General features: G+C 35.0%; 2 protein-coding genes across 3 annotated transcripts; both read left to right on the top strand.

The window, feature by feature from the left end:
* Nucleotides 1–8,419: 8,419 nt before the first annotated feature.
* On the top strand, nt 8,420–14,497 carry LOC124439953. Of its 2 annotated transcripts, none has more exons than XM_046990260.1 (6): nt 8,420–8,572; nt 9,452–9,503; nt 10,861–11,268; nt 12,112–12,519; nt 13,575–13,982; nt 14,364–14,497. In XM_046990260.1, the coding sequence occupies exons 2-5, from the start codon at nt 9,486–9,488 to the stop codon at nt 13,977–13,979; spliced, it is 1,239 nt and encodes a 412-aa protein (XP_046846216.1). In that variant the 5' UTR covers nt 8,420–8,572; nt 9,452–9,485; the 3' UTR covers nt 13,980–13,982; nt 14,364–14,497. The 2 variants fall into 2 exon arrangements, with proteins under 2 accessions (XP_046846216.1, XP_046846217.1); XM_046990261.1 differs by lacking the exon at nt 8,420–8,572 and adding an exon at nt 9,193–9,257.
* Nucleotides 14,498–15,435: 938 nt separating this feature from the next.
* Nucleotides 15,436–18,244, top strand: LOC124439956. The gene is made up of 4 exons (XM_046990266.1): nt 15,436–15,451; nt 16,329–16,662; nt 16,886–17,236; nt 17,739–18,244. Exons 2-4 carry the CDS (start codon nt 16,372–16,374, stop codon nt 18,153–18,155), a joined length of 1,059 nt encoding a protein of 352 aa, XP_046846222.1. The 5' UTR covers nt 15,436–15,451; nt 16,329–16,371; the 3' UTR covers nt 18,156–18,244.
* Nucleotides 18,245–19,493: the final 1,249 nt, after the last annotated feature.

Here is a 19,493-nt window from a genome sequence, read left to right on the forward strand (position 1 = left end):
CAAACATGTAAAGATACTCCCGGGTTCAAACCAATTACCAGTAAAGTTGTACAAAAATTCTCCATCAACTCTGGCTATTCTTTTATTGCCTGCTGGTGGTCCAAACAGTCTTTGTTTGTATTTGATCACGAAAACAGAATTTCACGATTATTGAAATACTCCGTCGATGAGGGTTTAACGTTACAGTTTTGGAAATGTGAACAAGTCTCACTTTCTCATTTGGTTAAATGGCTTAAAAATTTGTCAAAAGTTGTTGATTTTTACAACGGATTATTGATTTTGGAATGTGATTTTGAGAACACTTCAGTGAAAGGCACTGTTAATACAATTAAAGCCAGTGAAACCTTACCCCCCAGAAATTCTTGTAACACATTCAAAACAACGTTTCTGTTTCATCTGACGCAAAATATATTTTTATAGACAAAGAGCCGTCTTTAGGGATATGGAAAAAAAGATATCGACAAAAATTTGGCACTTATTTATTCGTTTCCCCACTCACTAGACTCTAGTAGTGAAACAGATAGTGATGATTCACGCTCATACCACTTATTAAACTGTTTTGATAAATGTTTCTTCAACGGCAACTCCACATTCTTCTAATTTAATTGTGAACAACAGGAGGATGATGAAAAGTACAACATTTACTTTGTAAAAATGGACTCTCTCGAACAACAGGAAGCAAAACATTGTTTTGAACAGAACGTATCACGTATTACTTATCTGAAGAAAGAATTCTTGCATGTGCGTGTACTGATTTTCTTCATTTCTACGACTTGAAATCCGGTAAACTTCGGGGAATGTCTTCACTACTATGCTCTACAGAATATTCGGCTATTGTTAAACTTTGTCCTAAAGAGAAAACTTTAGTATTTGTAAAAACGAACGGGGACATAGTATTTTCTAAAAAGTATATCTCCTAATTAATAATTGCCATGAATTGAATCTGCATTCGACTCATAGGCGTAAAGTATAGGAGGGGTGAGGGTCTTGAGCCTCCAGAAAATTTTATTGGGGGGGGGGCTTAGCCGCTTTAGAAATTTAGAAATATTATCATATTATCGTACATTCGTAGTCAAAAGTCTCGTAGTATCCGGACGTAGTATCAGTGATGTCGCCAGGATTTTGCGAGTGGGGAGGGGGGTCACAGGCTAAAAGCCAAATTTCCAAGGGGTGATCAAAATTTGTACTACGTAAGTCTAAAGCAAAACTGCCCAAAAAATTGTTTCAGCACAAGGAAATTTTTTGAAATATTAATAAGAACATAAGTAGTTTCAATTTTTTAACTTCCCAGTAAAAACGCGGTTTGGAGATTCTTCGTGTTATAATGATTCCTATATTGAATGTGAATATGATGTTCGCACTTTGCTGGACAATTTAAGCAATTGTCTCAAGAACCTAAAAAATTCAGGTGAACTCAACGGGATTCGAACCCATGACCTATGCGATGCCGGTACAGTGCTCTAACCAACTGAGCTATGAAGTCACACGTGTGAAACGACTGTTGTATTTACGTCATATTAATAAAGAAAGTATAGACAAATCATAGTTTAATGATAGGGTAATCTTCAAAGATACACACTTCTTTCAAAACAACGATTTTCAAGATATTCCGTTGTTTTCTGATAATTTCCTAAATTTTCTGGCAATTTACGAAACTACAAGTTAAAGGCTTAATTGTCACTAGTGATGATATGTGCTATGTAAATTAGTGACGCCCTTGGTCGACAGATTGTTCAACAAAAAGTTTGAATTGTGCCAATCAGTAGCGGATCTAGAGGTAGTCACAACAAACAGCAGCGAGCAGCAGCGAGCAAAACAAATTAAAGCTGCTTAATTTTAAATTCGAAGTACTTTCAGAAAAGCACTATTGGTTTTGAATTTTTAAGAATATCATTTCACCAATGGACTTGTCTCTGAGAGGCTTAGAAATGTAAAATATATATTCCAAAATGTGCAGCCGTAAGTTATTTTGACTAACCCTAGATCCGCCACTGGTGCCAATGACATACTTATTGATTCCGAAAACATAATTGTATGTATTGTTGATATTGTTGAAACCTACATAAATTTCTGGGTACGAATTTTAAGCACTGATATGACTATCATTCGAAAACAATAAACGAACTATGAAATTATAAAAATGCTTTTTTTTGTCTTGTAACTAAGCAAGTTCTTCAAATCAAGAACAGAAACATTTACATTTTTCATTTAGTGATGGCTATTTTGCTCTCAGATTGTGAAACGTTATTGACATTTTCATGTGGACTAAATTTTTTCAATGTTCAGTTATTCAGCGAGCACTTACGATTAATGAGAACGCATTGAGAATTGTGTTACCGAGTTTTTGTGACAGTCGCCGAACATAGGCGCTGCCATCGCATAAAAAACTGTTCGTTTCTTGTGATCATCGCCGATCATTGCCGAGTGCTACTCTCTTAAAATTTTTTTTAGAACAAGAATCTGTTGAGTTGGGCAACTTCGGCGACAAACTATATCATAAACAATCTGAATTGAATCTGCACAGAAATTGCACTTACATTGATTGAAGAAAAAACTGCGTAGATCATCTAAAAACAAAAATTTCGTGGCTATACTTCACAAAATCTTTTTACCTTTATATGAGCAGCTGTCAAACTCTGACCATATGACCGCAGCTCCTTTTATTTTTTAATGTGTTCTTTTAATTGAATCATATATGCAATCCCCAACATCTATATGCATCGGCATAACGCCGCTTTGTTCCGGTGGTTTCTGGTGTTTTTTTTTAATTCGGATGAAAATCAAAAACACCTTTTTGACTTTTATCTGCAAATCGAGAGAGATTCGGTAAATGGGCGCAGCCCGAGGGCCTTTACTAAATTTCTCGAGGCTTAAAGGTACATCGGATCACTAATATTCCCTAAAGCATGCGTTTACTTTTTAATAATATGGTTGCAGAGGGAAAAATCAGTGCATTAGACTCTAACGTTTGACAATAGCTATATTCATCGAATTTTGAGCTCAGTGATTTTAATATTGACGACCATTAATGATAGTGTTTGAAGCGTACATTGCTTGTGGGCAGTGATGGAATAAATGATGGGCAGTTTGATGGGCAGTTTTGGCGAATGGAAACGATTCAATTCTTATCATCAAATAAATCCTCTCAAGCAATTTTAAAATATTCGGATTTAATAACTTCTCAAAGCATTCGAAACTTGAAACAACGAATTTGCCCCATTTTGAGAATTACCACCGGAGTGACGTGTGGTGCTTCACAACAATTTCAAAAGTGATAATTTCTCATACAAAAACGCAGTACTGTTCAGCAGTTGGTCCTGTGGCGAATATTCCTCAATCCTAATGTAATAGCTTGCCAAATATCATTCTGTTACCATACACCAGCAAGTATCCAAGCAATTTGCTTGTATCAAGTCAATTCAAAATTTAATGACAAAAAAACTTGGCCAAGAAGGCCCAAGATATGTATAGCAGTCGACATGCTGTAGCTGTAGGGTTAGATCGATCAAGATAGTTGCATCAACTGTTTGAGAACAGTTAAGTCGTCAGTGAGATTTTATAGATGACTTGCCTTTCTTACGTTTTGCAGTCATGACTCATGAACAGATTCGGTCGAGTTCTTTTTAATAGACAACACAGAAAAATGCCGTCTAGTGTTATTTTTTAATTAAATTACCATTGAACCATAACAAAAATTCTTTACCTTCAATACATTGTCTTCGTATTAATGAGTGCTTTACATAAAGCACAAGAGAATATCTTCATGATTTAGTGGTTTCGATGGTTGTTTTCACTCCATGCGTTTTATGAATTGAGTTGCATTAGCAATCAGGAGGGAGCGAATGATAAAAATAATTTTTCAAGTGGAAGTTTTTCATCCAAAATTAATATTGTATGCAAATCACTTAGTAACTTTTTTGTGATGTTCTAAAGTGGAACTGGATCAAAAAGTTGTAGCACATTTTGATTTTATTGTATTAATTTATGATTTGGGGAAAATGCAAATAATCATCAAAACACTTCTGCATGCAATGGTGTTTATAATTCAATTGTGTAAATTCAATACTTCTACCCTTCTTTTTCTCTTTGTTTTGTCTGTCCTTAATTTGCAATGTAAGTGCACAATTTGAATGATTAATACAGTTTTACCTCAATAAAAAAAACTCATAAGCAGTTATTCGTGGATTTTTTTTCTTTGAGTATCCACATCTGGTGTTGTGTTCATAAGGGAATAATGAAGTGCATGTGATGTATTATAGCAAGGCCATAAATCCAAATGAATGAAACACATTTTGTGTACTTTTATGCTAGAAGCTCAAAAGCTGTCTAGAAATTATTAAGTTATTAACTTGTACTACCTCCATGAAATAAGTATCAAAAAGTTGAAGAAAAACTTTGAAAAGTCAAGGAAGTTTTCTTTAAAACAGCAAATAATGCATATAAAAATATTCATTTTGTACTCTAATAGGCAAATTAGCTCAATAATTTTTTGTAAAGCAAAAACTGAAAGTTAGAAGAAATAAATAGCACTGTAATTTTAAAGGTTACGTCACTGATAATTTATTGCTTCATTGTAGCATGCATTAGCTATTAGTAACATTGAAACAATACTCTAGTAAAAGATTTATGATAAAGATATGACATGACTAACCATTAAGCAATATAACACTCAATGGATTTTACAGTTTTAAGTTATACATCTACAGTGAGTCATCATCAATCTAAGTACCCAATATTCACATAAACATAAACTTTCACATTTTACATGTTTGTGAATTAACCTTTCATCAAGAATCAGAACACACACAACCTTCTTGCCATCTTTCTTTGGTTATTGAACTTTAATTTTAAAGCATTCAAGGCATCCTTTGTTAAGTCTCCATCCATAGAATTTGACCATGATCAAATTAAATAATTCTGGAAAGGTAAGACAATGAATTATTTGTCTTTTAATTCAGCCTTATCATTTTTTCGTATGACTCTGCCTGGTCAATAACATCTTCCAGTCATCTTTGCTACCTGATCTTCCGTGCAAGGTGTTAGCAAATAGAACATAACAAGCTCTGCTCCAAATCATGTGCATTGTTTATGTTGATCGTTCCTTTTGGCTATCTACCCACTGAGTAAATGTGCAAGGTCTTTTTGGCGTCAGGGAGACTATTTTGCAAATAGATTGAATTAGACCCAATGGGTAAATTTACGATTTCATACAAAAGACATACATTAACAAATAACAGAAAAGTATACTGAGTGTTATAAAAAACCCCAGGAAAACATCAGTATTTTTGACGTTCATGTCAGTTTTAAAAAATACGATCTTACGGATTTTATGGCTTTTCATGTGTATAATTGCTTTTCAATCTTTGATGAACAAGCAAAGCAAGCAAATATCTCACCTGTGAGAAGCGAGATGCTCTTTTTGTGGGAACCACGACATCCAAAAATTGAACAGTTAAAGTTTTGGCATTATAAGAGAAATGCCAAAAATTAGCATGTTTCGTTTTAATAAATTCTATATATTTAAATATATACACCAGGGGGAGGACGAGAATATTGTTTTCTGCGAAGCAGTCGTTTCAGCGGAAATAGGTCCATTGGCCGCCATTTTTTCGACAGCCTCGTCCCAGACTACTTAGCCCCTCCAGTTATTATAGACAGGGACGCCGGAAAGGCAAAAGGGCAGGAGGGGCAAGCCTTTGTGGAAGGGCACATTAGTGAAATATACTAAAAATAATCTTATATTGATAAACAGCAAAGAGATGTACTACATGCAATACACTGTACAGAAGCACACGTCTGCAGTGTTGGTCGATTAATATTAACGATAATATAACTATCAAACGATGTAACGTCACTAATTCACAATTTGTCATGTATTGTATTTTCCAAAATATTTAATTCTTCTTTCATTTCTCTGTGAAAACTCTTTGGCAATTACGTCTATTTCCACCATAGCCATGTGTTGCTTCTGAATGTTGGAGAACATAATATCATTCAGATGATTTCCTTCGGTGTTTGACCGCAGCCATGTTTTGAGACGACGCATTACGCTGAATGTGCGTTCGCACGAGGCAGATGAGAGTGGCACTGTGTAGTATAGTATAATTAGTTTGTGGATCTCTGAGCACCTTTTCTTTGCTGACGGCATGGCATTCAGTATCTCTGCTATTGTTGAAATACGCGTGACTTCTGTTATTTTTTTTCTTCTGATCCGCGTTGTAAAGCTCAAGAATGGTGGGAAGATCATCAAGCTGCTTTCTTAGAGCATCTTTATCAATCAAAGAATTGCTTAATCCATCTAAAGATACTCCTCTTTCTTTCATAGAGTTAAGTAACAGTTTCTCGATACATTTGATCTGGAAAAGATCGTCTTGTTCAAATCGTGATCCTAGACCTGAGATGATTGCATCAATGGCTTGGTAGTACGAGCTTCGCATTGGTGTTATATTCGCACTGTTGTAAACTGAGGCATCTGTGACGTGAAGGCTTTCTGTTATTAACACTTCTTCATTATTCATCCATCTTGGAACTTTTCTTAGTCTAGTGCCAGTGCCAAAATTTTCACTAAATTCCAGTGGAAACGACATCAGAACACGAAGAACTTTCTTAGCGTCATCAAGTGTACGCTCAAACTCTTCTTCGCTTCTCATCTCATGAAGACGTTGCAGGACATGTTTTATTGAAAATAGAGCGTACTCAGCTGAAATATCAACCGCTTGGAGCTCTTTAGAAAGCTTCTCGAGTAAAGCCAATAGCTTTCTTGTCGCGTTTAAATTAAAGATGACGATTAAGGAAGACAGTTGTCGCCTTAATATTCCTCTAATCTTTGCTTTTGTGTCTGCCGAAATGCTAGGATCTTCCTGCAATTTTTCAAGGGTTGCATGTAGTTCAGCCGATTTCTCGAAGATGACGTCAGCAGCCTTTACTCTTGTTGTCCATCTCGTAGAAAGATTTGGAGTCGTAGAACTTTGTAATCGTTTGTTCCTGTTTCGTTTCTAAAATCTGCCTGTATTTCTTCGAACAATAAAATACGTTTTGGATGGGCACCTACGATTGCATACAGGGATTGGCATAAATCCAGTGATGTAGACAATAAATTAGATTGCTTAGCTGCATCCTGTATAATAAGTTCATTGCAGTGACTGAAACAATGAACATAAATTGCGTTTGGTGCAATATCTTCCTTGAGCTTTCTTGTGAGGGATTTCATTGCTGAAGCCCCATCAAAGCCCATAGCTTACAAAGCCAAATGTTAAAGGAAAACTAACATAGTTACGACAATTTTATTGCTAAGCTAAAAAGAATGAAATATACCACAACGGTTAAGTAGTCTTTATCTTGGATTAAAAACAATAAACTTTCAACCCGTAGGGCACTTTTGCCCCCCCTGCCCACCTCCAGAAAAGGCAAGGGGGGCCGTTGCCCCCCAGTTCCGGCGTCCCTGATTATAGAACTCAATGATTTCATCGCTGTGTATATGTGACGTCGTAAAACGTCTGCGCATGCCTAAATTCGAAAATTATCGCTTCGTGCGAAAAAATTCTGAAGTGGAAAACCGGGTTGAGGCTTGAGCTTTCTCTTTTGTGCTCACAATCACAAGGAAAATGTGTCCATGCCACGAGTCTTTAGAGGCGTTTAAAACGACGGTAAGGGCAAGGCAACTACAACGAAAAAACTGTTCTCATTAAGAGAGAGATATCAGTTTAACATATTCGGACAGCCTGAAATATCAGATCATCTACCAGTCATGACTGGCTAACTCCACTTGAGTTGCATTAACTATTAACTGACATTGCCAAAATAAAAAGCTGCCTATGAATGACGTCATACAAACAAAAAACATTGGAATGAATTTATTATAATACCGATAAAATCGCTAGCTCGACTCCGTTTTTTTCAAATGCTCCATCACCTATTATAAAATAAACACAATGAAACGCGTGCGCTGATTGGTCTAGAGCTGAGTTTTCATTAGTCAGTGCAAAACATATCTGAACTTAACAATCAAATCAATCAATCTAAACAATCAATCAGTCAAAGATAATTTGCAAATCGATCATGAATACATTTAAGAAGAAAAAAATAAAATGCTTGTCTTTTCGCATTATTTAATTTTATAAAAGAAATAAAAGATGTTTTTCGTGTTTGCACTGGCTTATGCAAACCTCGGAGACGTTTGTGAGAACTCTCGAGCATGTGCAACACTCGGTCTCGGGCTTGCACTGATCTGCTCTCGAATTCTCCCAAAGGTTTCCTCGGTTTGCATAAGCCTGTACAAACTGCAAACGCAGTAAACATCTTTTATTTCTTAATTGTTAGTATCAAAATTGTTTTATAGAAATAAAATGTGTCTTCAAATTTTTGACATTCGATCACTTCCTGTTATTACAAAGTGACGAAATCAAATCTGCAATTCAAATAATGTGGCGATTATTCCTTTCTTGTTGATTTCCTGACGCAGTCATTGTGTCATTACTGACTTGTTTCGATTCTTGATAATAGAATTGTAAAAGTCGTGTCACTAAAGTGTCTCAATCGTGCCATCACAGTGTTTCACTGCAGTCAAGATAAGGTACGGTCACTACATTGGTTTAGTGAAGAGATTCACATGACTTGTGTTGCAGACAGTCTTTGTTCAGTACTATGCCACAATTTCAATGTTGTAGTAAACAAATTAAGACTTACATTATAGTATATTTAAATTTTCATGAAGGACGTTTTGTAGCATTGTGTGGTACGGTCATCTTAAAAGGCAAATAGTTGAGCAATGAATAGAAGGATATTAATCGTTTGATGAAATGAGCTACAAATGCTCTTCGGTATTTATTACACACTCTAGCAGAATTAATGAGTAAAGTTTTCGCGAAACAATCATTTAATTGCGTCAAAGTTAGGCTTGGGCTATTTACATTAATTTAAAAGTTACATAACGTAGAGTCAGTGACAATTTTCATATTTGTGCTATAATTTATAGAGCGTATCATACGAAGAAATAAGGTTTAATCAAATGGAGAAATTTAAAGTTCTACGCCACTAGAGAAAATATGATTTAGGTTTTAAGTCGATCGATGAAACAAAAGCGTCACGAGTCAGCTAGAAAGCATACACGTAGATAGACATTCTTTGTATTTTCGTTGAAAACTATTTACCCAACAGCTAAAATCTGTTTCCGGCGTCTGTAGCTACTTCGAGAGTCAGATTTCATCAAAATAAATCTCATCTTTACAAGTACCATTCTGCTACAGACAATCTTTGAAGTAATGACATTTCTTACCGCGTACTTTGCAAATTCTGACTGTAGTATCGTTTCAATTGGATGTGAACTGTCTTAGGATTACAATTTACAAATACTATATAGAAAAGTTCACTTATTGCTATATTCCATTGTTTGTACTTGAAACCTTGTTCAATGCAGTTGGTTGTCAACTTACTTATTATTTAACACATTTAGAATTCTGAGTTCTGACGATAGACGGTGAAGAAAAATGTCGTCAAATCCTGAGGTAAGAAGAAATGTATCTATCCGATTATAGCGCTCGGAATCGCTGGTAGAAAGAAAGTCGCGGGTGTGAAAAAAGTTAGCTTGAAGTCCATTTGGTACAGAACAGTTTGTGTGAAGTTGATGCTAAGCACTCACTCTGCCAGCCTTTAAAATGCGTGCTCTTTATTATCAACTCCAAAAATGAAAGCCACTATATATTGTGAAAATTCATGATGTATTATAAGTGTTTGTTCTTGGCAACCAAGTAAAAAAAATAGTTATTCAGTAATAGGACGCATCAACCATTCAAGAATTACTTGGATAGAAATAATTTGTAGGAAATATACAAATTGTAGGGTGGTGGCATTGTGATTTGGGTGTAGTTAGCAATAATGTATTGAAATTTCGTTAAAAATTACCCACAGATGAGTTATTATTGCCATTAGAAGTCACGGACCTCGCGATTGTGATGCCACTGTTTAATAAATAATGCAACTTTCCAATCCGATAGATTTGATTCAGAGCATTCCATTACAAATACAAAAATGAATGACTCATGCATTTCAAAAACACCTTCCACAAACACAATCCGCATTGTATAGATATCTCAGTGCTCTCTCATGCTTCAAACACCATTGGAAGACAAACAACAAACTATTTTTTGACTTATGTGCTCCATTATTGGCAAAACACAATAACAGGAACCAACCCGCTTTTGTAATACTTGGTTAAGCGCATGCTATTTTTAAAAAACTTTTGTTTCAAAACTTTTATTTCAATTGAAGTGGAGGGGTGCGAGACAAATTTACTAATGGGGTGACATGTAAGTGGGGGGAGCAACAATTTTTGAGGTGGAAATATCTCCTGTGATATAGGACTAATGTAGTATGTTGCATGTTGCACTCAAGCTTTGCATATGCACAGTTTAGGACTCGCGTGTATTCCTTTGTTTTAAGAATTATGCTACATTTGTTGGAGTTATTTTTGAATTGTTGGTGATGCTACATATTCCTAAGAAATGTCATCCTTTTATCATGTTTGAGATTATTCAATAATTTACAATCTAAGCATCGATATTTATAGAGGCATCACAAATGTAAGAACTTGCTAGTAAATCAAAATTCAAAATATACTTTACTTTCCTTGAGGTCCATGGTATAGTATGGAGAATAAAGAATTTAATGTTCATGAAAAATACCTCGGTATCATACCTTGCTTCCAGTTTTTTTTGATCTCCTAATCCTCATGTTGGAGTCTTTAGCTGCTATAGTTTTATGGGGAACTTTATGTTGTTTCTTTTGTGATTGCTTGGATTTGCTCATTAGTAGATTTTATACTTTTGTAAGCGTTTTATTAATGTAATTACTATTTTGTTTTAGCCATCTGAAAAAAAAACAACAACTGTAGATATCAGTGAACTGCAGCAAAAATGTCCAGCGTTTAAAGAAGGCTGTCCTTTCCCCAAAGCCAAACAAAAGGAACTTATCGAATCGATTGAGAAATGCCCCGAGTTCCAGAACGGCTGTCCGTTTAAGGAAGCAAAAAGTGTTTCTGATGTTTACAACAAGTTGTCAAAAATTCCACATAAAACTGGTAATAATGATGAAATATCTGGTCAGAAGATGGTGGAAATGTTCAAGAGTATGCATGATACTTCTGAAAATCTTGAAGAAAAGATAGGAGACTGTCCAGTGTTTCATAAAGATCAAGGTTGTCCATTTAAAGATGTTCGAGTCGATGATGGAAAACATCTTGTTGAACTAGTAGAGGCTGTCACCCATGATCAGGTAGAAGCAAAAAATGAAAAAAGGCTAATTATATATATAGTAAAAATGAAGCATACTCGATTTTGCATTTTTGAAATATAAGGATTGTAAATGAATTTGGTGTGAAAAGCTGTTTATGAATACCATGTTTCGACTGACATTAAGTCATTTTCAGTATAAGAATGAAGTAAATTATTTACAATGATAAATATGTAGTAGGATACATGATGCATCATAATTAATAAACAATGAAAGGATAAAGTGTGGTATAATATTAACAACACCATGCATTTTCCAATTGTAAATTCCAATTGCAATTTCCATTTTCCAATTGAAATTTAATTTCTCTCTATCACACTTGCAAACATGCCATGTAAATATCACTAATATTTTATCACACCTTATCCTTTTACTGTTTATCATATGGAAATATTATTTAATTGTTGGTGATGCTACATATTCCTAAGAAAAGTCATTCTTGTGATCATGTGATTTTTCTTAAGTTGATGTTCCATGTATTATCTCAAGATTATATAATAATTTATAATCCAAACATTGATATATATAGAGGTATCACAAAAGTAAGAACTTGCTAGTAAATCAAAATTCAAAATATACTTTACTTTCCTTGAGGTCCATGGTATAGTATGGAGAATAAAGAATTTAATGTTCATGAAAAATACCTCGGTATCATACCTTGCTTCCAGTTTTTATTGATCTCCTAATCCTCATGTTGGAGTCTTTAGCTGCTATAGTTTTATGGGGAACTTTATGTTGTTTCTTTTGTGATTGCTTGGATTTGCTCATTGGTAGATTTTATACTTTTGTAAGCGTTTTAATAATGTAATTACTATTTTGTTTTAGCCATCTGAAAAAAAGACGACAACTGTAGATATCAGTGAACTGCAGCAAAAATGTCCAGCGTTTAAAGAAGGCTGTCCTTTCCCCAAAGCCGAACAAAAGGAGCTTATCAAATCGATTGAGAAATGCCCCGAGTTCCAGAACGGCTGTCCGTTTAAGGAAGCAAAAAGTGTTTCTGATGTTTACGACAAGTTGTCAAAAATTCCACATAAAACTGGTAATAATGATGAAATATCTGGTCAGAAGATGGTGGAAATGTTCAAGAGTATGCATGATACTTCTGAAAATCTTGAAGAAAAGATAGGAGACTGTCCAGTGTTTCATAAAGATCAAGGTTGTCCATTTAAAGATGTTCGAGTCGATGATGGAAAACATCTTGTTGAACCAGTAGAGGCTGTCACCCATGATCAGGTAGAAGCAAAAAATGAAAAAAGGCTATTTTGTGTTTTTAAAATAGAGATTGTAAGTTAATTCGGTGTGAAAAGCTACTTATCTTATCTTTTGAAAACGTACTCTTTAAAAAGTCTGTGACGACGTCCTTTAACGAATTTTACGGCCCCTCGATAACCCCAACCTACAAACGGCATGCTGCATGTATTGTGACTTGAGACAGTGCTTCTTTTGGCTGCATGTTTTATACACGTATGGCGTACAAAGAGTAAACAAGACTAAACAATTAACTTTCCTAATTTTGTGCTATCGTGATACTAGCTACATATCCTCAACTCGCAATGATATCTATTAATGACATTGATTTCCTACTTAATATTTGGATTTAAAAATTGCCAGTTGATCTGGAAGATACGTAAAACCCCTCACAGCAGTGGTAGCTTTAGTTTATAATGTCGTGAGATCACCCCAAATCACGCGTGACTGACACGAAGTTTATAAACCAATCAAATCTTTCTTGGATCTTTTTACACGCGTGTGAATTTTTAATCACGATTGACACGTATAATGAAACGTGATTACTTATATAAGATATTGCCACATGTGACATTGCATTGCCGTGTTTTATTACCGTCCTCTTCAAAACTTACGAAGATCTCTTCAAAATGTGTTTTCAGAATACATGCAAATGAGTTTATCTATAGGATATATATTGACCTTTGCCAACATTTAATTTTCCAAAGCAGTTTGTCTAGCTTCCTGTCTCTAGCTTTAATGCACTGTGGACGCGGTTAACTTTGTTTTTGTAACACGTTAATTATTGGAATGTACAAGTGTGGATTGTTCACACTGCAGACTTCTTTTCATAAATCATTGAAAATAATTATGCAAAGTTCAAGATTCCTGTCTTACCTTAATGCATGGTAGTAAATTTAGCTACAGCCACATATGACATCCCTCTCTCAGAAACTTGCGTGGGAAAAGTCTTGTTTGCGCTCTATTCTTTAATTTAGGTAGTTTCAAAGCTCCTTTCATTTTGGTTTCCACTCATTTCGTTTGGTTTTTCTTCATTGTAGCAAGTAAAACATGAACTGAAGAAAGTTGATGCCCAGGATTTAGAAAAACAATGTCCTGCTTTTACTGATGGCTGTCCATTTATAAAAGTTGAAGACACAGCCATGAAAGAAGCACTAAAAAATTGCCCCGAGTTCTTAAAAGGTTGTCCATTTAAAAATGTCAGGAGCCTCGACGAGGTGTACGACATGTTGTCCAAGGTTCCTCATGCCGCTGGACACGAAGAACAGCTATCTGGTGCGAAGTTGGTTGAAATGCTCAAAAAAATGCACAGCGAATCTCAGGCTCTTGAAGAGAAGCTTGGAGATTGTCCTGTCTTTCACAAGAGTGAAGGCTGCCCATTCAAAAGCGTCCGCAGTGAAGGGAAGCACTTGGTTGAACCTGTTAGCACAGTTGTCTGTGCTTGAAAAGTAAGTGTTTGAAATGTACACCTATTTTGTCATGGCAGTGGGAGCAAAACTGATTTAAACATGAAAAAGTTTATTGGAATTAACTCTTCAATCTTTCTAGTAACATGGTTAATTTATGTGTACAACGTGTTTGTATATGAACGTTAAAATAAAAATTTACATCGAGCTAAACACTTACATAGCCATCTCTGTCAAGCAGATTTTTCTTCTTTTGTGGCAAAAGCAATGTGTTTCTAAAGAAAAGTGTAATGATGACATTTTGAATTACACATTCACACTAAAAATTACCGATAGTGGCTCCATAAATTCTAAAAAAAGATCAACATGCGCCATTTTCGAGTGTGAAATTAGCAGTTACAAAATTTTCTCTTATTTTTGTAGATGGCTGAAATGACCAAATCCATTAGAACAGTCTGTTATCAATTATCTTGTGTTTATTCTTTATCTACTCCTTTATTGTGCAAACGAAAATCAATTTGAATTCTTCTTTTAAATAAAATCTGTTTTCTTGAAAAGTTGATCTGTTGCAGTTCATTTTTTTGCTACTTTGAATAAAAGTATGTAGGTGATCGACTTAATTGACGAATGATTTTACTATTTTGCATGACAAACAGAGCAGCTTGTCATCAACATATCGTCTACGTCTCTACGAGATATGAGTCTCAAGGAACTCAGACTTTCCTCCCACTTAAATTACTTCGCCCTGCATCGTGCACATGATATAGCAAACTTCGACAAAATTGGAATAGATAATTACTGTTCAAAATCGATGCACTTGCTCAAATATTTAACTGTAAAAATGTACAAATGGTCTTCCAATTTTCCTCTTAGGAAGTTCATGTCGCATGTATTTTGACAATGCTTATTCATTGTCGTGTCCAACTGCACATGTCAACAGTTGAACAACGCGTAGGGATGTTTTGACTCACATACGTATATTTTGCCGCCCTGTTGAGTGTTGACCATAATAGATGCGCAGGAAATCACCGAGAGTAACGGTTGCAGCGAAATGCAAAGGCACCGATCGCAATGCGAATGAACAACAGTACCAAAAACACTCAGTACTGTTGTGCAAAAGTTTCAACCGTCATGCATCTGATCAGTTGAGCAAATAATGAAGACGTTTTGGTTCGTTACACACCTCCAGTTAAACGGTTTGGTCAACTGACATTTATTTTACCCACATTACCTAAATGTTGAAAAGCCAAGGCACCAATTACTGTGGGAAATGTACCCATGATTTGATTCAAACCATAAATGAACGTAAAAATTTGAAATGTTTTTGAATGGGAGGGAGGTCGAGAGGGGGAGGAGAAATAAATGTATTAGTAAGAGTTGAGAAATTTAATCATTTTGTAAGATGAGTAAGTGGAACTGCGAGTTGATGGTGGAAATGCAGGTACTGTGGACAATAATGTAGGAAGTATATTTCAACTGTCGTTGCCGCTGCATTTATATCTTTTGCCCAGGTAAGCGAGGACACTGATAAATTACGGCTGTATTTAAAAGTACTTTTCTATAGTATGACAAGGATCTTTGGTCGAAATTACGTTTTACGTGTTTTGCAAGATTCATGTTAGATATTATGAAGATGTGAAACAAAGCAGAAAGTCCAGTTTGCCATTAATTAAAACGGGAAAACCAGTTAAATACCTTGCCTTTATTTTATGACATTATATACTTACTATTCAATTGATTGCGTATGCATCATTCAGCTCATTTGGTGTGAAAGAGGAAACGTTTTCCCTGAAAATCGTAGTTTGAAATATCTTAGGAACATTTCAACAATAATTTTGTAAAAATCCCGACTAAAGTATGAAGACCACATCTAAGCTGCGGCATTTTGTTTATGAAAGGAGCCTCGTGTCAGTCATTTACTGCATTTCTGGTTTGTAGAAGCATATGATTCAGTTAAAATTCTATTTGTGTAGTAAAGCAGACATAAAAATATAACGACATTTGCAATTGTGTGGTGTCAAAAATTTGAGATCTAAACCAAATCACCGCCGCTTAATTGTCGGCAAATTCGTTTAAATCGCGGTAAAAGACGGCGTGAGGTGTTACTGGATAACTATATAAATACAATTTGATGGGAAGATTTTAATCATTCAATTGAGTTAGAACAAAATCAGTTGGAGAAAATTCTAACACAAGCGAAGATATTTTGTGCTTCACTTTCATCTGTTTTGTTTAGTATTGTGCTGACGCATATTTAAAATGAAGGTTTTATGTATCTTATTACTTTTGTTTCATTTTCCATGGTGAGAACGTGCCTGAGAAATTTTTTTTACAAATGTGTCATGCTTATAGAGTCATCTCGTTTTTAATATGATTTTGAACGTTCAGTATTTCAGTGACGTCGATTCGTCGTTTGCCGTACATACGAGGCATGCAACTTGGAAGTGCATTCGACGTGTCCAAATCAAAGGTTGGATCAAATATCTTCCATGCGAATGTCAGCAAACTCTCGTCAATACGTCGCTATCGCGTTAGTCAATCTCGCTACGGCCATTTTATAGACGGTTTCTCTGATGCTGTTTCATACCTCCAACTACCTTACCATATTTGTCTTCAAATCATGGCTGGATCACTAGATGTGGGTGGTATAGGTCATTTTCTCAAATCAACTTACAACAGCGACAAAGTTGTTCGTCTTTGGACTTCTTCTTTTGTCAAATTGGTAAGTCGTGTTATTCAAAAAAATTGATTTTAAAATTATCAATGTCATAATTGTCACATATTCATCTTCATAACAAAAGGAGAAACTGAACACCATGATATGTTGTTTCAAGATATACACTTCAAACATTCTAAGCGTATTTAAAAGTTAATGCTAGAATGTCTGGTTGTCAGAAAGGGCTCATGCAAATTTCATTATTAACAACTTTCATTTATGCACATAGTCGGTACAGACAATAGACAACTATGAAACACCACCACGATCCGATTGGCAGAAATCAAACTTTTCCGGTCTTCACTACATACAAGGTATTACGAGAGGTGCCCATTTACTAATGGCATTCGAATTTTACGTCAACAAAGGCAGTACAAAGGAAGAAGTTCGTGGAGCAGTAACTGCTGGCTCTGAACTTGCTTTTGCAAATGGCAAACTTGAGGACATGGGACGCTATGTAAAGAATATTTCGGCGTTGAAGATATATTATACAAAATGTCTTTGGGGAAATGAGTCTGATGTTGTGAAGGTTTATAGCCTGACCTCGGCAAAAGAAGTGTTGCTTAGATATACAAGCGAGGTTAGTTTTGATTCCTCAACATGCCATTGCAAACATTTTTAGCAAATGAAATGCATGGTTATCGCTATAAAGATTGCAACTGAACATGCTCTTTACGACGACCAACGTTTTACACAAATCATTGCATGCATTTACAATTTGACGTGATTAGTTAAACTTAGAAGCGACTGCCAAGAGACAAGCCTTATGATGCTTCTTTAGCACGATAAGCAAGTTGTCAACTAAGTAAAGTTAGTCAGAAATGATGACTAAAGGCTTTCCAGACTTAAGCGCAGTTAACAATACAGTTTCAGGAACTGTACTGTAAACTGCATCCGCAATAGTTTAAGCCATTATTCAAAGGATTTTCTGTAATAATATTAATTTCCTACCAATAACAGATTCCCTGCAATAAAATAACTTGACCTCCTTAATGTAACATATTTAATACGTCATAGGACATCTGAAGTTTATACTAGTTGTTTTTTTCACTTTTTATCATGCTTTTTCTCATGCTATTTAGGCTTCTCCAACGAATGGTATCCCAATCTCTGTTTGGGTGAAAAAAATTAGTAATCTCTTTAATGAAGCTCCAAAATTCTCCCTCATTCGTGACTTCTACGTTAACATGGAGCAAGCAGCAAAAGCGTACTACGATATAAAGCTAACTATAACAGCTATAAACGAAACACTTAAGGAAGATAATCCATTAGCTATGCAAAAGAGTCTAAAATCGTTGAGAAAAAAAGTGATGGGGTACGACAAAGCATTTCAAAATTTTGTTGCAAATTTGGATTTTAATCGCTTTACCGCAAAAAAAGATCAGTTTAAGTTGTTACGAGATTTGTACTGGACTGGTAAATATTGGGGCATTCCATATAAGTTTTACATTCAGTATCGTCACTTGATGGTAAATGGTAAAACTAATATCAAAGGTTGAGCAATAATGCACTGTTGTGTAAAATTTCGTTTTGTTTTGTGTGGATATTAAAACATATTGTTAGTTCATTAAAATAATTTGATTACGTATCTCTACAGTTTTATTTTTCCGTTAATCTGTTGTTTTTTGTTCATCAAAGAAGTTTTTCCCTCTGCAGCCTTCGTAATTCTTTGTTCCATATGCTTTCTATATACTTATACGCTTATACTGTCTGAAAGGATTTATATACGTATATTATTCATGCATGTCCTGGACAGGAGGTATCATGGTTCAAAAATCTTTTGAGCCATGATGAAGTTGAGCACATGCAGCTAAAATTTGCAGTTAATTAGAAATATTTATACATAAGTTGCCTAAGTTAATGGTATAATATTATGCGTGTGTCGACAACAGATTCATTATTTTAGGTTTCTGTCTGCATGTCTTTTTCGAACGAGTATTTATGAAATCTCTAATTGGTGATCTAGGTTTACAGTTTAATTGAATAGCTTTCAGGTTTTCTTTTTGAGACATCAGAATGTAACCCTCCTACTATTATCAATTAAAAATTCTTTTAAAAAGAGCAAATACCATTGTTAATGGTCAAAATAATAATGTAATAGTTCTTAATGAAAAAGAGTACGAAGTGGTGAGGTGGAAAATGATTCTTTGCGTACTCAGACTTCCGCTTCCGTTGAAATTACTTCCCTATCAAGAAACTCAACTACACCTGATTGTAAAGGCTAAAAAAATTGGAATTTACGTATAATTTGCTACTGTCAAGAGTTGCACTTGTTCAAATTTTTTAAAGTAAAAATGTATTAATGGTATTGGTCTATTATATATATTTGGCAGTACACTGCGATAATTCACGATGTTTTTTGGTAATGCTTTTGGAATTCCTTGTCTAACTTCACGTGCTAGCAATTGAAGAAAGACTGACGATCTTAGGTCTCTACCTTTTGAATTTTGACGGTAAATGATGTAAGATTAAATCATAAAAAGGAAAAGATTTCACTAAGGCCCTGGTTGCCGCACTGCCTTTCAGATCGATGACAGCATGGTGCGCAATTGTCACTTCTCCTGAAGAAAGAATGAAGATGTTTTGGCTTGTTACGTTTTTTTCTGCACAATTTTTGTTTATTGACATATATTTGATGAAATGACCCACATTGAATTTTAAAAGGCAAAAACACAAATCACTGTAGGATCATCCTCATGCTTTAATTCAAACCATAAATGAAGGCAAAAAAGCAAGATGAACTTTTTAATAAACATAATTAGCTCACCTTTTACCATATAACTACAGCATAAGATATGTTGATTAGGCATGAGTGGAGTTTTGATTATTTTGTAATA

The sequence above is a fragment of the Xenia sp. Carnegie-2017 genome, unplaced genomic scaffold (assembly GCF_021976095.1).
Source record: "Xenia sp. Carnegie-2017 unplaced genomic scaffold, XeniaSp_v1 HiC_scaffold_2, whole genome shotgun sequence".
In the NCBI taxonomy this organism is placed as follows: domain Eukaryota; kingdom Metazoa; phylum Cnidaria; class Anthozoa; order Malacalcyonacea; family Xeniidae; genus Xenia; species Xenia sp. Carnegie-2017.